This window comes from Cygnus atratus, chromosome Z, assembly GCF_013377495.2.
Source record: "Cygnus atratus isolate AKBS03 ecotype Queensland, Australia chromosome Z, CAtr_DNAZoo_HiC_assembly, whole genome shotgun sequence".
Lineage (NCBI taxonomy): Eukaryota > Metazoa > Chordata > Aves > Anseriformes > Anatidae > Cygnus > Cygnus atratus.
The window spans coordinates 10,933,282-10,950,311 of record NC_066396.1 but is presented as its reverse complement, the minus strand read 5'-3'; the positions used below and the strand labels follow the sequence as shown (position 1 = coordinate 10,950,311).

Here is a 17,030-nt window from a genome sequence, read left to right as displayed (position 1 = left end):
CTGCTCTGCCTCTTCAGTAAATACATTGACCCTTTATAATTACATGCATCTCTTTAAAGAGATTGACTTTTAGCAGTATTTTTGTGAAAGGACAGTAAGATAATAAGACCCTTTTTTCTTTTGTGTGTCAGAATTCTCCTAATATGCAGAAAACCCAGGATAACCAGAATCTTATCAAAATGTTTATTTGCATGCTTCTTACAGAAAGTGTTCTAGTTTGAATTGAAACATTTGATACCTCATTAGTTCCTGCTCAGGGTTGATTTATGCTGCTACAGCAATATATGCTTCCCCACAGACTGTACAAATTACGTGGTGTGGAAATGAGTGTTTGAAAAAGAAAAGCATACTTTTCAAATTCAGGAAGAACATAATATTTTGCTTCGTTCTAGCTTATGATCTTCTTCATGTACCTATTAATACCTGTGAGCCTAAATTGCTTCCAGATGCTTCAAATCTAGTTGTTCTTTAAGGAATTCCTGGCTTGGCAGAGAGTCCAGTTCATATTTCCTTATTGCTCTGGCTTTTGCAGACTACTAGCAGAGGAGTATGGGGACATTGGCACTTCTTTGTCAGGAAACTCTTCTACTTTCCCCTTCCCTTCACCCTGCCCCACTGGAAGAGTAGAGGGTCTCTTCAGTGGGTGGTCCTGCAGGGGGAAAGCAGGGCAGTACTTCAAATCATAACCTGTCTGCTTCAAAATGTTCTTTTGGGATGTTTTCCCCTCTGTAGATTCCAAGAAGAGCTTGGACTTCTTAACATAGGTACCTAAGACAAGCAGTGTGAACAATTCTGTGGGTTTACTCAAGGGTTAGAGAGACGTGCTGACATGTTTGAATGAACAGGAAAGTATGTTGACTCTGTGAATACACCCCCTCTTTCTCCGTGCACTTTCTGGGCCTCATCTGATAGTAACCAGCCTTGGGAAGACAGCTCGAATGGGAATGTGTGTCCCAGAAGCAGTGCAGGAAGGTGGCAACAAATGTTTGGGGTGGACTGGTGAAAATTAAGGAACTGAAGCAATGGGTTAGCCAGTATGTACTGGAGTGCAGCAGTGACAGGGAGCTCAGTGTGTTGTACAGGAGTGGGTTAAACATCTAAGTGAGGAAATGTCTGTGCCAGGAATCCAGTAAAGCCCATATGCTTAATGTGTGTAGAACATCACCCATGCATGTCACATCAAGCACCTGCAGGAGTGTCAAGAGGATCAGAGTCAAGGTGTTTATGCACAGCTTGTCACGGAGTTTGCTATGCCAGGACCTTGTGTAGTCTGTGCAATCTATTGGAGACATCTTCGATCAAACAAGTAATGAGAAACAGTACTGCTCAGCCTGACTTACTGCACGCTGACACTTTGGTAGTTGGCTGTTTGACTATTTAAATCTTGAAGATAAGAATTAAACAGATCATGACTACTCACCCTGGATGGGTGAATTCCTCCCTCCTGTGTGCTACTCAGATACACAGGGTTATGATTAATTGGAGTTGTAAATATCATTAAAGAAGAGGAGGAGTGCAGGGCAAAAGGAAAACATCTAGTCTGAATATGTGGGTGTCTATTTTTATAGTAAAAATGGTGGTTTTGCATCACTTCCTACATCTGACAGGATTTTGCTTTTTTTTTAATTTTTTTTTAATTATGATGCAGCTGTCAGCAGATTTACAAACCTCATCCTGTGTCCAGCAGTAGACAGTCAAAAGCAAGCTGATGTCAACAGCATCCTCTTGGTTGAGGAAGAATCGAGTGCTGGGAAGCGAGAAGAAGCAGGACTGCAAAACGCTGGCGGTGGCTGTGCGATGGAGAGAGCAACACTGCCACCTGATGTCACAAGTAAAGATGTGCAAAGAGGTACCATGAGGAGCAGCCGTGCTGAGGACAGCGTGGCCATCCCTGTCACCGATATCGATGACTTGCTCAGCCAAATGGGTGCTCCTGAGACCAGGCGCACCCCATCGCGAGCAGAAAGCCCCCTCCGAGAGGAGTACACCACAATGTGCTGCTGTGGGACCGACGAAGGCTGTCCCAGTTCTGAGCCAAGTCCAGCAAAGGAGGAGCAGCTGGAAAAAACTATGAATTGTGCAGCTAATGCACATTTGGGGCTGTCTGTGTTGGACTCTATTAACACAGGCAAACTTTTAACTGTGAATAAAAACTCTTTAAATAACTACTCTAGGAATTTTAGCAGTTTAAGTGAGGATGAGTTGCCTGCAGCAAACTGTCTGGATGGTAAGAGAAGTGACCCATTTCCAAAGTCTATGTATGGAGCTGCAGAAGATTCTCACTCAGACACAGAGTCTGTCACAGAAATATTTGAGAGTACTGGTGATGTGTTGCTTGGGCCTTGCGCTGCTGCTAATGTCCCTGCAGTCTGTCATGTATTAGAGTCGGATGAGGAGCAAATTGAAATTTGTTGTGTGAATGATGAGCCACAAAAGCCTGGTCAAGAGGAACATCTCATGGCTGTGACAAGCTCATCCCCTCTGTCCCCACAGCACCCTCACAGCAGCAAAGTTTTGCAAACTGAAGGATGTGTGATGTGTGGATCACTGGAGACAAGCATCAACAAACTGGGCTTGGAAGATTGCAGTGGTTCCACTTCGTGTCCTTCACAGTGTTCAGAAGTCTCTTCTGCTTCCCTGTGTTCTTCGTCCTCTGTCTTCCTGCCAGAAAAAGACATCTTAAGGAATTCAGTTGACATCCCTGAAGTTTACTCTTTCCATAACAATGGTGCCTTAAGTACAGAAGAACAGACAGGTTTGGGGAACAATAATGAAAATATAAAATGCTGTGGATCTGTTGAAGAGGAAGGGTCTCTGCACTGCAAAAAGATAAGCTTTTCCTCTGCTAGAAATGTCAATGGCTTGGAGAACAACTTGCCTGAGAAAGAAGGATGTCATGATGAACAGAGATCCAAATCTGAAAGTGAAACAGTGGTTGATGACTGTAATCACACTGTTACCTACTGCTTAGCAAAGAAAGAAACCAACTGTTTGTCCAACTTGTCTAAAACAGACAGCAATCACCTGAACGCATCATCACCAAGAGCAATATCACTCAGGTCTCCCTTTCCCACTAGATCTAAAGATCCAAAGGCTAATGGAACTCATGACTTGCCAGGGAAAAATGAAAAAAATAGCTCTGTGACTTGTGGAAGAACTTCAAATGGCAAAGTCCAAAGCTCAGGCACAAATCACTGCAAAGGAGCTGCAGTACCGCACAGCCCATTGTCACAGAAAAAATCCTGTCAGGAGTCTAAGGGAATAGCACAAAAAAGTATAATGGAAACCCTTTTAAATAGCCAGAAGACCAAAGGAGGACCAAAGCTAAAAGGGTTCACCATCAAAAGCAAAGCAAAGACAAATTCAGATTCTTCTGGCACTAATCCTACCAAAGTCAGTGGGGCTGATCAGAAAAGGGCTTTGGTTTCTCCACAGTTGTCCCCCAAACTCCTGGGGAAGAAAGCACCCTTGTCCCGTAACTCACCTACAAACCCAGATGCTGGCAAGAGCATTTCAGCAGCCTCAAGGACTCTGAAATCAGAGCTAGAAAATAAACCATCTCTGGTCATTTCTGAGGATTCACTTCTGCCTCTCCAAAATGGTACCAGCAGCCCAACAGCAAGCAGTGAAATGAAATGTAGTGGCTGTGGGGAGCTAACACACCTGCAGCAGGCATGGGGAAAACCAAAAGAAAAACAAGTTTCCATGCAGTCTGCAGTGTGTCAGGGTAAGAGTGTTAAGGTGGATGATTTCAGAGCCGGAGACAGTCAGTCCAAAGCCGCTTTATCCCCTCAGGAGACGACAAAAGTCGAATACATGAAAGGGAAAACTGAGAACCCTGGAGTGGGCCTGAACACAATCAAGAGCATCTATAGTGCAGATGATGTTAGGCAGTTAGATCTGCAAAACATAGGGGCATCTGCTGGAGGCTCCTCTTCATTGAGGTACCCTGCAGTTCAGCTGGAGCAGCCAGAAGGGCAGGAGATTCAGCGCACTTTCATCGAGGTGAAGCTTTCCTCCTCCTCCTCCTCTTCCTCCTCCTCTTCTGCCTCTTCCTCACCAGCACCATTTTTGCAGCTGCCATTGCTAGAGAAAAATGAAGAGGTGAATGCAGAGGTGCCTCAGCTAACTGAGGAGATGGGGACCACACAGTATTTCTCAAAAGTGGATGTTGCCAGAGATCGAAATCTCTATGGCTTGTCGAAACCTGTGACGAGGACTTACTCGATGCCAGCCCAGTTATCAGGTCACTTGAGGGAGGACTGCCATGCTGCAGAGATTCATCCTGTGCAGGGTTCCCAGGGCCATGCTGCTGAGGAGAAATATCCCCAGGCAGTGACGAGTACGTTAAAGATGGTCCATCTAAACCTGCCGAACGGCCAAAGCAGGAAGGAGCAGGCATACACCTCCAAAAGCACTCAGAAGGTGCATGACACATCCCCCTCAGCCACGGACAGTACCTACTCTGCCACCGATAAGCTGAGGAGTTTCAGGAGGAATTACTACTACTACGAGCTAAACTGGCCACATGAACCTACCTCATCCTTCTCTGTCAAACAAAGGATCAAATCCTTCGAAAACCTGGCAAATTTTGACCGGCCAGTTGTGAAGGCCATCGATATACATTCATCCATAAGGTCTCCCCTTGGCAGGAGGTCGTGTGGTGGGATGGCCACTGCAACCAGCCCCACAGACACGCCACGGGCCTTACGGCGCAGCTTGAGCTCCTATGGCAGCAGTCCAAGCCCGGTTGACACTACGGCCAAGTCTCCCGTGAGCACAGAGCCTACATGTGCTGTGGAGGGCGGCGTGGGGGAAGGAAAGTCCCAAAGGATCGAGGAGGGCAGTGCCAGGGTGGACTCAGCCGCCTTTCCACCCACAGCCTCACAGGTGCGGCGCAATCGAGGCCTGGGGCGTCCACCGCTGTCCCGCTCCAGGCTGAGGGAGCTGAGGGCCCTCAGCATGCCCGACCTGGACAAGCTATGTGGCGAGGGCTTCTCGGGGCCGCCACAGCCTGCGTGCTTCAAGACAGAGCTGGAAATCACACCCCGGAGAGCCCTCGGCTTGCCCAGCCAGAGTGACATGGCTGGGACAGGTGCCAGCAGCCCTCGGGACAGCAGCTCGGGAACACCAGGGTCTGCCTCAGATGATGATGTGCCCTGTGCTGGCTCTCTGGGTGGGGAGCACTCAGAAAACAGCTGGTCCCTCAGGTTGGTGTCTGCTTTGCTATTGCTGTTTCCATCAGCCATCTTTCTGCAGTGTTTCATTTTCATCCCCGCAAGGCTCTCCAGAGGCAGTGTGTGTTTCACACAGCTTTGGCCCAAGCCTCAATCCCCTCACTCTTCATGCTCTGTTGCATTTCAGAGCTGCTGCACTGCTGTTTGGCGACAGCCACACTTCCGTATGGGATGAAGTGCTCTATCCTGGCAGAGTCAAGCTTGTTTTATGTGACCCTTCTAGCTGGGTTCTTTTGGTTGCGTTTTGGCCATGTTACGGCACAGCAGTCGCTGCCTCCTGCCTGCCCTGGAGGGGAGGCTCTGGCTGCCAGCACAGCCTGCGGTGACAAACAAGCTTGTTGTCCTGCCAGATGCAGTCCTCAAAAGTAGCTGTCTCTTTGGTTTTGTTAATAACTATTGCTAAAATCATTGGGAAGGGAGATGGAGAACAGAGTGATTTTCAGAGTTACTCTAAACTGTCTTCTTTTCCCCTTGCAATTATCCCAGCATATGTCATTTCTTATCCATTTTGAAGATTTCTGCTTGTTCTGTCCTTTTGTTGCTTACCCTAACACAAATTATACTGTACACCTGAAACGTATGTCTACACCATCTAAAAATACAGCACTGTCTTTTATTTTTCTATTCATTTTAGCTTGGATCAGCTGCTCGTCTCAAACCTGGACCAGCAAAAATTGCAAGCGGCTTTGTCAGCTGTAGTACCAAAATGTGACATTGCCACTATTCTCCAGGATGTCAAGGCACAAGTAAAGGTAATAACCAGAAGATAAAACTAAATTATTGGCAGTAGTTTTAGAGGGATTCTTAATGACAGATAAAATCTCTTCCGGACTGTTTCAGAGTTCCTCCATTAGTCCTGTTGTAGGTTACTGTTTGGTAGTTTTATTTCTGCAGTTTTTTGAATGCCTGCTATAAACCCATAATGTATTTCAGTGTTTTTTGTGTTTTTTTTTTTTGTATAAAAAAGGGTCTTGTTTGTCCAGTGTGAAAGCAGTTAAGAGCCACAATAAATAAACCGATTTTACATGGAGAAGTGTATCTCCATTTCAGTCATTGTTACAGCTGAGAACCTCCTTGAATTGCTTATAATTGCACTTCAAAATTTAACTTTCCACCAATCATCATGGTCAGACCCACTTCACCCACCACACAGGGAAGCTCTGCTCATTCTAGCAGTACACACCTTTTGCTTTAGCAAAAGATCACAGAAATTGAACTTACCTCGTTTAACTCTTGTTGAACTGGTGGCTTGCAATGCTAGAACATGGCATCTGAAGGATTTGTAAGAGACCCCTGTGTGCTTTTAGTGCTTTTCTGTGGGAACTTATTGCAGCAAGGTAATCTGCTTCATTATCTAGTTGTATATAGAAGACCTCCAAAGTGAAATGATTGCCAGGATGTTCTTTTCTCTGTTTGCAGTGTTTGTGTTTTTGGGATACGTCCACATCCTTTTTAAGTTAGAACTGAAGTTGATAAAATAATGACAGCACTGGAGGGAAAACTGCCATCTGGTCTGCATAACTGCTGGCCAAGCTGCATTTAGAGTATTCCTGAGTCTTGTTCACTAAGGTTGTATTTCATGTGTAGATTAGACTGGAAAGGAATAGGACCTCCCCAAAATACCCAGCTTTACCTCCTTCCATGGATAGCATAACTAAAGCTTGCAAGTCCCAAGAGCTTGGTGAGCCAAGAGGGTTTGATAGGTTTACAAAAGAATTTAGGATTGGATTGTACTTCTGGCCTAAAGTAATTAAGTGTTCTTTAAAGTGTTTTGCATGGGGTCTTGGAGAGATTATTTATTTATGCCACTTTTCAAAATCTGAGAACTCAAATATTTATAAAACTGAATGCTTTTTGGACTGCACTCCTTGTCTGCATAGTTTCTTATCCATGTTTAAGCCCAATATGGCACGTATGCTGGAAAATTTTATGCTAGTCAAATGCTGGATTTAAATGTACAACAGGACAATTCTTTATAGTTATGCAATTGATGAAAAATGAGATGGGCTGCCCGATTTGGACTGAGAGCTTCCTCAGGAAGAGTTTTTCATCTTTTGCTCTGAAATGGGCTGAATTTATGGCTAGTGTTTAATAAGTGTTGTAAAAAAAATAATATATATATATATATATATACACATATATATAAAGACGTTTTATTGATTAGATCTCTGTGACTGATGATCTTTGAATCTGATGAACACACTAAATGGAGAGGCTAAAGATTTGAGCTCTTTCCTTTTGCATTGCTTGTTTATTCTGAAATCCTAGGCAAGTTCCTTATGAGTTCTGAAATAATAAGTTGTCTGTGCATTGCAAGGAGTAATTTGTGTTAACTTGCCTCACAGATGTGATTTGAAGTTATTGTGCTGGCTTTTTTCAAAGCCCAGCAGATAGCTGTGATCACTGGAGGCTTTTGTGCATCCTCTGTGTGTCTGAGTAAAGGAATAGGCAGATGTTTGCTCCCAATGTTACCTGTGCTTGCTGAGGACCATATTTAAGAGCTGGTAAGGAAGGAAGGGCATCTCCTTACGAACAGAAAGCCAGGGTTCAGACTGTGTTGTTGACTGTCCCCCCTGTTGACTGTTTAAGAATGTGGCTTCTTAAGCAAAAATGGTTGATTTAGTACTTAGTGGCCAAAGATATGAGTGTTTCTTAACTGTAGCACACTTTTTTAAAGGGGGCTAACCTAGATATTTAAATGACCATTATTTCTAGCCTAATGTGAAGCTGTTCTCGCTTGAGTATGGGTAAGGAAGGTCTTGACTGCTACAGAGGACTGTGGACTAATGTGCTTATCCTAGACTGCTTCTCTCACCCCAGGTCCTGATGGATGAGTGGTGTGGAGCAAGGTGACATTAGTTTCTGACAGTGGCTCTGTGCTTTGCAGGGATGCCTCTAATGCACAAAATTTTGTAGGACCATTATTTGGCAAAAACACACACAGTGAGGCCAGGAATTTGAGTGTTGCTTCACCAAACAACAATAATAAACAGTAGTTCCCTGTCCCTTCTGCAATGAAATTAAAAGGCAAACACTGAGTTAAAATGTTGAGTTTAGTGGCTGAATATGTCATTTAATGCTAAATAGATTAAGAGGTTTGTTTCTAATGATATGCCATTAATTTTAGTGTTGGCAGCTTCTGGAAATGATTGATGTTGGATAGGATCCCAGGAAAAAGATCAGAGACCTGCTTTCCACTCCCTGCTTCTGGTGCTCTGCCCCACAGGCAGTCACTATCCCCTTGCTCCAACAGATGCCTGCTTATAATCCCCCTTACATTGCAAAATGCATCATCTGTAACAGTGTCTGGCTTTGTCCTGATAACCGTTCAGAAGACGGCACCAGACTGCTGGACAGGACTGCTTCTCTCTCATTGCAAAGCCTGTATTTTGGCAGCAGCTCATCACTTCAGAGAAATCAGCTTCACACCTTCATTCTGATTTGGAGCCAAGCTTGGCCCTGGTGCAGACCAGGGACAATCCCTTTCCTGTGCTGTATGCTTCCATTTCCACAACATCACAGCTTAGTCCTGTTTGGATCACTAATAGACTCATCGCTTCCATCTCACAAGTGAAATAGTATTTCTTGCCGTCCCATCTAACCTCCACAAGCTGCAATTAGTAATCATCGCCCCTTGCAACATTGGCAACACTCTGAGAAAAGGTTGATGCCACTGCCCTCCGTTATAACTGCCTTTCAACTCCTAGGAGAAATTGGATAACAAATGTTAGTAATTTCCTGGAAAGTACAGTGCTTGATCCAGAAATGTGTACTGGAACTATTCAGTTTTGACTGCAAAGTTGATTTCAGCCCATGTAAGTTAGGCTGCCCAAAGTATTACACTCTTCCACTACCCTAATTTTGACTTTTCTTTCTAGCCTTTGACTGTCTAAAGAAATCTTTGCAGTCACCTGGGTTCTGTATGGCTGGTACTCTCTGAAGCAGGAAAAGAAATGTATATAACATCCCAGTTTTAATTCCTTGAGTTGCTTTTTTCGTTTGCCACAATCGAGAGTACTGGGAATTTGTGATTTGTGCAGGAACTTGATCTTTGTTTTTGTTTTTCTCCTCATTCCTATTCTGTTCCACCCCTATTTTTCTGCTAGAGCAAAGAAGATGCATACTTTGTAGTCTTGCGCAAAGAAGAAGGAGCTGGCCTGGGATTTAGTGTTGCTGGAGGAATAGATCTGGAACAGAAATCGGTCACAGTAAGTGTTGACTGCAAGTCATCCTTTTTCAAAGCTCACTTTAAAGCATGCTGGTGATTAGATCAAGTGCTCGTTTATCAAGACTCACTGCAAGTCATTCATAGTCATAAAAGCAACGTCTCTCGGAGGCGGCTGCATGCCACCTGCTACTGAAATCAGAGAGTCTGGATAGCATAATTTTTATTGTTGGAGATGGATGCCAATTATGGTTCCTGTCTTTAAAAGTGTAACTGGTCTGTTATTGGATGGGAACAGCTAGGTCTAAATTTTATGCATATAAATAAAATCTTCATGCAGTTGCAGTGCATACAGCCTTTCAGGGGAAATATTAATTTCTAGCCCTTGAAAGTGAATTCAGTGCAGCAAAACTTTTGAAAGTTTTTGCAGATCTTGAGAGTGACTGTTTTTGACCTCAGCAAGCATTCTGGATTTCACTTCACAGATTTGTTCTGGGGTTATTAAAAACTGTTGGATGTCAGTAAATGAGTTTTTGTTTGTGGATTTCTTTTTTTTAACATCTTATACAGCATTCTGAACCAAGAATATTGGATGGCATTAAGCAATGTTGGTATGTAAAAAGTGATAAAAAGCTGTTGAAACACTGCTCAAAAAGAGATCTATGAGACAGAAAAATCCCAGATGAGTGGTGTCCTCTGTGACGATTTCTTTGCACAGGATATGCTTTTAAATTCTGCCCTGAAAGAGAGAGAGAGATCCATTAAGTGCTGAGATTAGAAGAAGGATATGGTCTCAGTCTTCAGAGACTGCAGCAACCCATGCAGGAAGTTCTGGTGTTTGTTCTTAGACAAGACCAGTATAAATAAATGTATTTTACATTAAGCAGTCATTGAGTTAGAACACAGTCACAGTCTAGGGACCAGACTCTATTTCTCTTGCTACCAAGGTTGCATTCTCTGTCTATGGTCCAAACTTTTTCTTCTGTAATGACAGATTTGGCAACTGTAAGCACGGGATAAGCTCAAGAGCATCCCACCCAGGAGAGCTCCGCACCTGAAGACTGGGATGCTACCTAAAAATACAGTCTTGAGCGCTCTCAGATTGAGTAGCTGATGAAGTCTTTCTCCTGAATGTTACTACCCATGAGAGCAAAAGAGCATCAAGAGCTACTGCTCTTGGGTCATCATGAATAAAGCATGATTTCTGGGTGGGTCTCTTGGGGAAACTTGTAATGTCCTTAACCTCCTGGGATTCCAGCTGGATTTAGGTTTGGCATTGGGTGCTGCTCTGCTCAGATAGGCTGTTCTGCCTTCACTTGGGTGCAGGAATAGAAATGCCTAGAGAGACTTGAAGTACCTGAGGAGTTTGGGCACATGAGGGAAGGCAGCAAATGTTTTGAACATCACCTGTATATTCCACTTACCTCTTGTATTTGGATAGCTACATTTGTCATCTGTTATTGAAGCTCTCACTCCAGCTCTGAATGCCTGCTTAGACTGGCTGGAAATTTATCTTCTTAGACTTGGAGGGTTGTGGCAGGTGCCTCTCAGCACAGCCCTGCAATGACAGGGAATAGGAGCCAAAAGGCTTCTGACTCCCTGCTGTTGGTCTGGGTATACAGGAGAAGTTCGTAGAGAAAATGCCATGCAGAACGGTGTCCACAGACGTGCTGCTTTGAACCTTTGGTCCAGTGGACCTAGAACTGTGTGCATGGGAAATGGTATTCCGACTGCTAAAATTACAATGCCTGGTGGGCAAGTCTTTAAATATCAGGCCTTGACCCATTTAGTCAGTCCCTTTCTGTAAATGGCAGCCAAGTAAATCTCAGCTGCACTCACTGGAGTTTATTTGAAGTTTAATCCACTCTGAATAAAGCATTTTGTTTAATCTAGGAAAGATGAATTTTCAGCCACTAAATCATCCTTTTACATCTATTCACATATGGTATTTGATCAGACAAAAAGAGATGAGCAATTAAACGTTGTATAGCTGCAGTAAGTCAGAGCATTTATGTGCACAGATGCTGTGCACCACTTAAAAGGCTGTTTGAAAACTGCACAGGATTCCAGTCAGTGGGAATTTGGGGAGTTAGTATCACAGCACAATGTTATTCTTATTGAGTTTGCTGTAGCATGCATATCAAGTTAACGTGTGTATCATTTGAAGTTTGTTAACTGAAGACAAGCACAAACACAGGCTGGGCAGAGAATGGTTTAGAAGCAGCACTGAGGAGAAGGACCTGGGGATGTTGGTTGATGAGAAGCTGGACACGAGCTGGTGATGTGAGCTTGCAGCCCAGAAAGCTAACCATGTCCTGGGCTGCACCAAAAGCAGCATGGCCAGCAGGGTGAGGGAGGGGATTGTCCCCCTCTGCTCTGCTCTTGTGAGACCCCACCTGGAGTCCTGCTCCCAGAACAAGAAGGACATGGAGAGAGTTCAGACAAGGCCACAAGGATGCTCAGAGGGCTGGAGCACCTCTGCTGTGGAGAGAGGCTGAGGGAGCTGGGGAGCCTGGAGAAGAGAAGGCTCCAGTGAGACCTTATATCAGCCTTCCAGTAACTAAACGGAGCCTGCAGGAAAGCTGGGGAGGGACTCTTTGTCATGGAGTGAAGTGATAGGACAAGAAGTAATGGCTTTAAACTAAAAGAGAGGAGATTTAGATAGATGTTAGGAGGAAATTCTTCACTCAGAAGGTGGTGAGGCACTGGCACAGGTTGCCCAGAGAAGCTGTGGATGCCCCATCCCTGGATGTTCTCAAGGCCAGGCTGGATGGGGCTTTGAGCAACCTGGTCTGGTGGGAGGTGTCCCTGTCCATGGCAGGGGGTTGGAGCTAGATGGTCTTTAAGGTCCCTCCCAACCCAACCCATTCTGTGATTCTAAAACCCTTGAGGAATTCAGCAAAAGCATATAAGTGGTTTGTGACACTACATTCCCTAGCTGGTTTTAGTTGTCTTTGGCTTAGAACTGACTGTGCAATGATAGCATCTTTTCCTCTGCTTTTCCCCCATAACTAACTGTAGTTTTTGTCCAGTCACCTAGACCTTAGTATTCGAGGCTGTTCGTTGAACCAAATGTTGTATGCCTGATAACCAGGCAGCTGGCAATGATTGCAAACTTCGATAGTAGGGACTGAATGTTCACCTTAGCATGTAGAGTGTTATGGGTGCTCACAAGGTTGATACAAATACTAAATTCAAATCCTTCGTGTAGGTCCACAGAGTGTTTTCCAAAGGAGTGGCATCTCAGGAAGGGACTATTCATCGAGGAGATCTTGTTCTGTCCATCAACGGCAAGTCTCTTGCGAGCTCGGTCCATGGGGATGTCCTGAATGCTCTCCATCAGGCGAGACTACACAAATATGCAGTCATTGTCATCCAGAAGGAAAAAGACAAAGCAAACAATTCCTCCAGACTTGAGATATCAGCTACTGGCAGAAAATGTGTGGGGTCTGGAAAGAATGTTTCCATGGAAATAGGAACAGGTATGATCTTTGTCCAAGAATACTTGGAAGGATTCCCTTGCAGAGCAGACTGAAGGGGAAAATGTCCATGTGTTTTAGATTAAAAGCGTCTGTGCCTTATGTGGTTAAAGGGAGCAAATTAAATTACCTTTAATTTTTATTTGTTCTCTTTGGAGCCCAAATGCAGGTGGTTTTTTTTTTCATTGCTGTAGTATTTTTGTTTTAAATATCATAACTAGGCAGAAAGTTAGAAAGACATCTAGGGCCTAATCCAATTTCTACTAAAGTTAGTGATGCCATATATTTTTCCAATCTGTGATAAATTCCTTTAAAGTAATAGCAGTAGTTTGTGCAAGAAAACAAACAGGCAAAAATAAAAAAATAAACCTTTTGGGGTTTGTTATCCATAGAGATTGTCCTTGTTCTTTGTAAAAGAAGATTTCATACTATTTCTACTACAGACAGATGGAAAAATGACTTTGGTATTACAGTAAATTGAGCTAAGTCAAATTCAAGGCAGTCATCCCATAGAAAACTAGGAATAAATGGGTTAAGTGGCTATCAGTGAAAATATAAGTTCCCATTTGGGAACAGGGCAACATTTCAATGCGCTTGAGAGATCCATTTGTAACACCCCAAATTTTTGCAGAATTAAGGCACAAAACCCTTTAGTACCTGCCTGAGCATATACTGCTGCATCAGGAGCATGGGGTTGACCTGTGATGGTGCTTTCCATCCCGAAGCAATGCTGTGTCCCTGGGATGGAGCGGGCAGTGGTTACAGCTGATTTTCAGAGACTTGGTGGCCTTTCTGGGCAGTACCAGGCACTTAGCTCAGAGCACCCTGAAAACCGAAAAGGAGCTGCTGCTTCTATATTTTAAACTCATCAGCCATGGTCTTTACAGTTTTCTTTTTTGTGTATTTTTTTGTGTATTTTTTTTCCTTCCATCGCTGTTTTTATTATCTTATGGTTTCACGGGATTTTATAGGAAAGTTATAGGAAAGTTTTATAATACAGATAAAAGAAAGAGGAAGGCACTCTGTAAATGGATCAGCCTTTCAGTAATTGCTCCCGTGGATGTAATTTAAGCAATTATTTCAGAATCCCTTCCTACCCCAAACATGCTACGTCCTGCACATTGGCAATGCAGACTGTTGGCTGCAGACACTAGGGGGCAACATTATCTCACGAATAACGTAGCATTGGGTTATTAAGGACGCGTTTCCATGCTGTGGAACAAAGCATATCTTCATGTTTTAGATGACATTTGAGGTAATGATAACACTAATTTGTGATATTGCAGTTTGCAGAATTTTTACATTCACGTGAGGCAAAGAGGGTCCTGTTTCCCAAAACTATAGACTTATTTATTTGCTCCTAAGCAAAATTGTAATTTATGTCAGCTACAGTATTACTGCATTCTAAAAACATCTGATAATTAGGAGTCATCATAAACATATTGGCAATTATAATTACATCCAGACATATGAGACCAGAAACAATTATTCACACTAATGAGCGGTTACAAACCCTCCCTTAAGAGGATGGAACAAATTTGTTTAATGTAATGTCTCATTTATTACTGTTATTTAAAAAGACGTGATTCATTGGATAATGAAGTAGAAACAAATAAAAGAAAATGAAATGTTCTCAACACTATTTTAATAATTTTTTCAATTCTTTTGTTGATGTTTAGAGTCTTTACTAAGTTTAACTTTGCACACAAAAATGCATTGACAGGTTTTTGTTGAATATGCAAAGTGAAAATGTCTGAGTGCATAAATACATTTTGAACCATCAGCCCTTCACAGCTGTGATAATATGCATTCACTTCCGAGAAACTGGGTGACAACACATTCTAATTTGTATATAAACTGAACTCTGAATTGCTTTGTCACTGCAGCAAAAACAAACCCGACCAAACACAACTTGCAATTTACTGTTAGCTGCATAACAAGATGCTGTGTGTATTCTGTCACAGATCCAAACTTGGACATGAATGATGTCATCTGTGTCGAATTACTGAAAACCTCTGCTGGCTTGGGATTCAGTCTTGATGGTGGAAAAGCTTCCATTGCTGGAGACAGGCCCTTGCTTGTAAAAAGAATATTTAAAGGTACGGCAAACATGGAAATACAGTGGATATTATCCCAGTGTTCCTTGTGTGTATTGTATAGACATTTTAATTCTTGAATTCAGTTTTTTGAAACGAGAGTGTTTTTTTGTCCTCCACGTATTAACACTTACTAACCGAAGTGGTCATAAGAAAAAAGCACTCCTGGGAATGGGTAGGGATTGCATCTGCTAGTAAATGTTTGTTCAACAGTCTGATTTACTAAATATGATACATTTCCTTCCTAGGCTTGTCTGCTATTGTAGACATTAAATTATAGCAGCAATACAGTATGTAGCGATTTGAGAAATTCAAGTCTTATCTGATTCTCTTTTCTGAGAGAAACACAAAGGAGATAATCAGTGTGGTTTCAAAACACCATCCTGCATTATACCCATTTATTAACTTTACTTTTCTTTTCTTTGTTAATTTTCTTAGATACCAGTATTAGCCACTCTTGAATGCTTTGTTTGTCGGCAGGTGGCTAAACTTAGATAAACTCTGTATAGAAAGGAAACCAATGCCAGAACTATGCTGTGATTTTTATCTGGCTTAGTCTGGTATTCAGTTTAGTGAAAAACGTAGCACTTTTTAAAAGAAGCTGAAACTCTCAATGAAGCTGTGGGTGATCAGCATTTTTATGGGATTACTTTCCAGAGATATAGTTCTTCTTTAAGAAAAAAAAGAAAAAAGTTAAAAAAGAAGTGGTGTTTCCTGAATTGCTTATCGGTTTCCCTGCATGTGTTTTTCTCCTGTTTCAAAATGATTCTTAGAGTGAATGGCATGTTTAATTTTTGAGGTCATTAATTTATATCCTTAGATACCGTCTCCTCTCCCTGTGATGGCTGATATTGCAAGTTAATTTATCATTACAGAAGACTTTTATCAGCAGTGAAGGGTGTGCCTCGCTGTAGAGGCTATTCCTGTGTCTGGTGTCTTTGTCCAGAGTTTGCTACCCATGTTTGATTTGTCTGTCCCTGTTACCTAAATTTTATAATCTGCTGCATTACCTGCTTATTAACATGTTAAAATTCTGTTAGAGAAAATGCATCCATGCTGCATACCACCTGTATGTTTCCTTTGTCGATCGCATTTTCTTAAAGCTATAGAGTAAACGGACAGCATCTTTCACACATCTGTGCTGCTTCCTTCATAAACAGAGTTTTATTCTGAGAAAAAGGGTTTCTCGTGGTTAAAATAACATTTTCTCTGAGAGGAAGCATGGGGGTAGATTGCTAGAGCTGAGCTGAATACAAGGGACTTGTATTGAAATTATCATTGCTAGAAGAATGGTTTATTTGCTATTCATCACATTGGAAAGGAATTTTTTTTTTCTTCTCACTCACTTTTTCCTCCTTTTGCTCCTAGGTGGTGCTGCAGAGCAAGCTGGAAACATAGAATCTGGAGATGAAATTCTTGCTGTTAGTGGAAAATCATTACTTGGCCTCATGCATTACGATGCCTGGAACATTATTAAATCTGTGCCAGAGGGCCCTGTTCAGTTACTAATCAGAAAACCCAGGACGTCAGTATGATGGGAGCACTACATCTATTCACACTTTCTAAGACAAAACATTAAAAACTGGCTAGAAGCTGTCCTTGTTTCTAATGCCACACAGAAGAGTCTTAATGCTTTACAGAGAGGTGCTAAAAGCCTTGGAGAACCACTGAGCAAATGAGTGTGATGAATGTCATAAAATCTCGCCTAGTTACTGAGGATGAAGGAAACCAAATGCTAGAGACATTTTTGTATTATGTGGCAGTTTTAATGGAACTTCAAGACCTTTACTGGGTTTGGTTTAAAGTATTTTGACTGAGATAAATAACACTGTGCCTGTCCCTGATATTTTTAGTACCTGCAGGGCATCAGGAGTACAACTTGTCAGTTGCCATCCTGTTGACAAGGGTGGGTATTTAGACTGTACTGTATCGCTTAGCTATAACTTGACTTCAGGACTCTTACTTCGGGTCTGGTCTTTATTTGTTATAATAAGAGAATGTCTGGAACAATCTCACTCTATTCTTCTAAGTGCAGTTTTGCTAAAAATGCATG

At 42.6% G+C, this 17,030-nt stretch overlaps 1 protein-coding gene across 1 annotated transcript in view; it reads left to right on the top strand.

The window, feature by feature from the left end:
* PDZD2 (PDZ domain containing 2) overlaps positions 1–16,512 on the top strand; it is a 133,112-nt gene extending 116,600 nt beyond the window's left edge. Inside the window, exons 19-24 of the mRNA XM_035563836.1 lie at positions 1,649–5,210; positions 5,872–5,989; positions 9,344–9,445; positions 12,614–12,884; positions 14,846–14,980; positions 16,346–16,512. Of these exons, the coding sequence (XP_035419729.1) occupies positions 1,649–5,210; positions 5,872–5,989; positions 9,344–9,445; positions 12,614–12,884; positions 14,846–14,980; positions 16,346–16,512 (4,355 nt within the window). The remainder of the gene's footprint in view (positions 1–1,648; positions 5,211–5,871; positions 5,990–9,343; positions 9,446–12,613; positions 12,885–14,845; positions 14,981–16,345) is intronic.
* Positions 16,513–17,030: the final 518 nt, after the last annotated feature.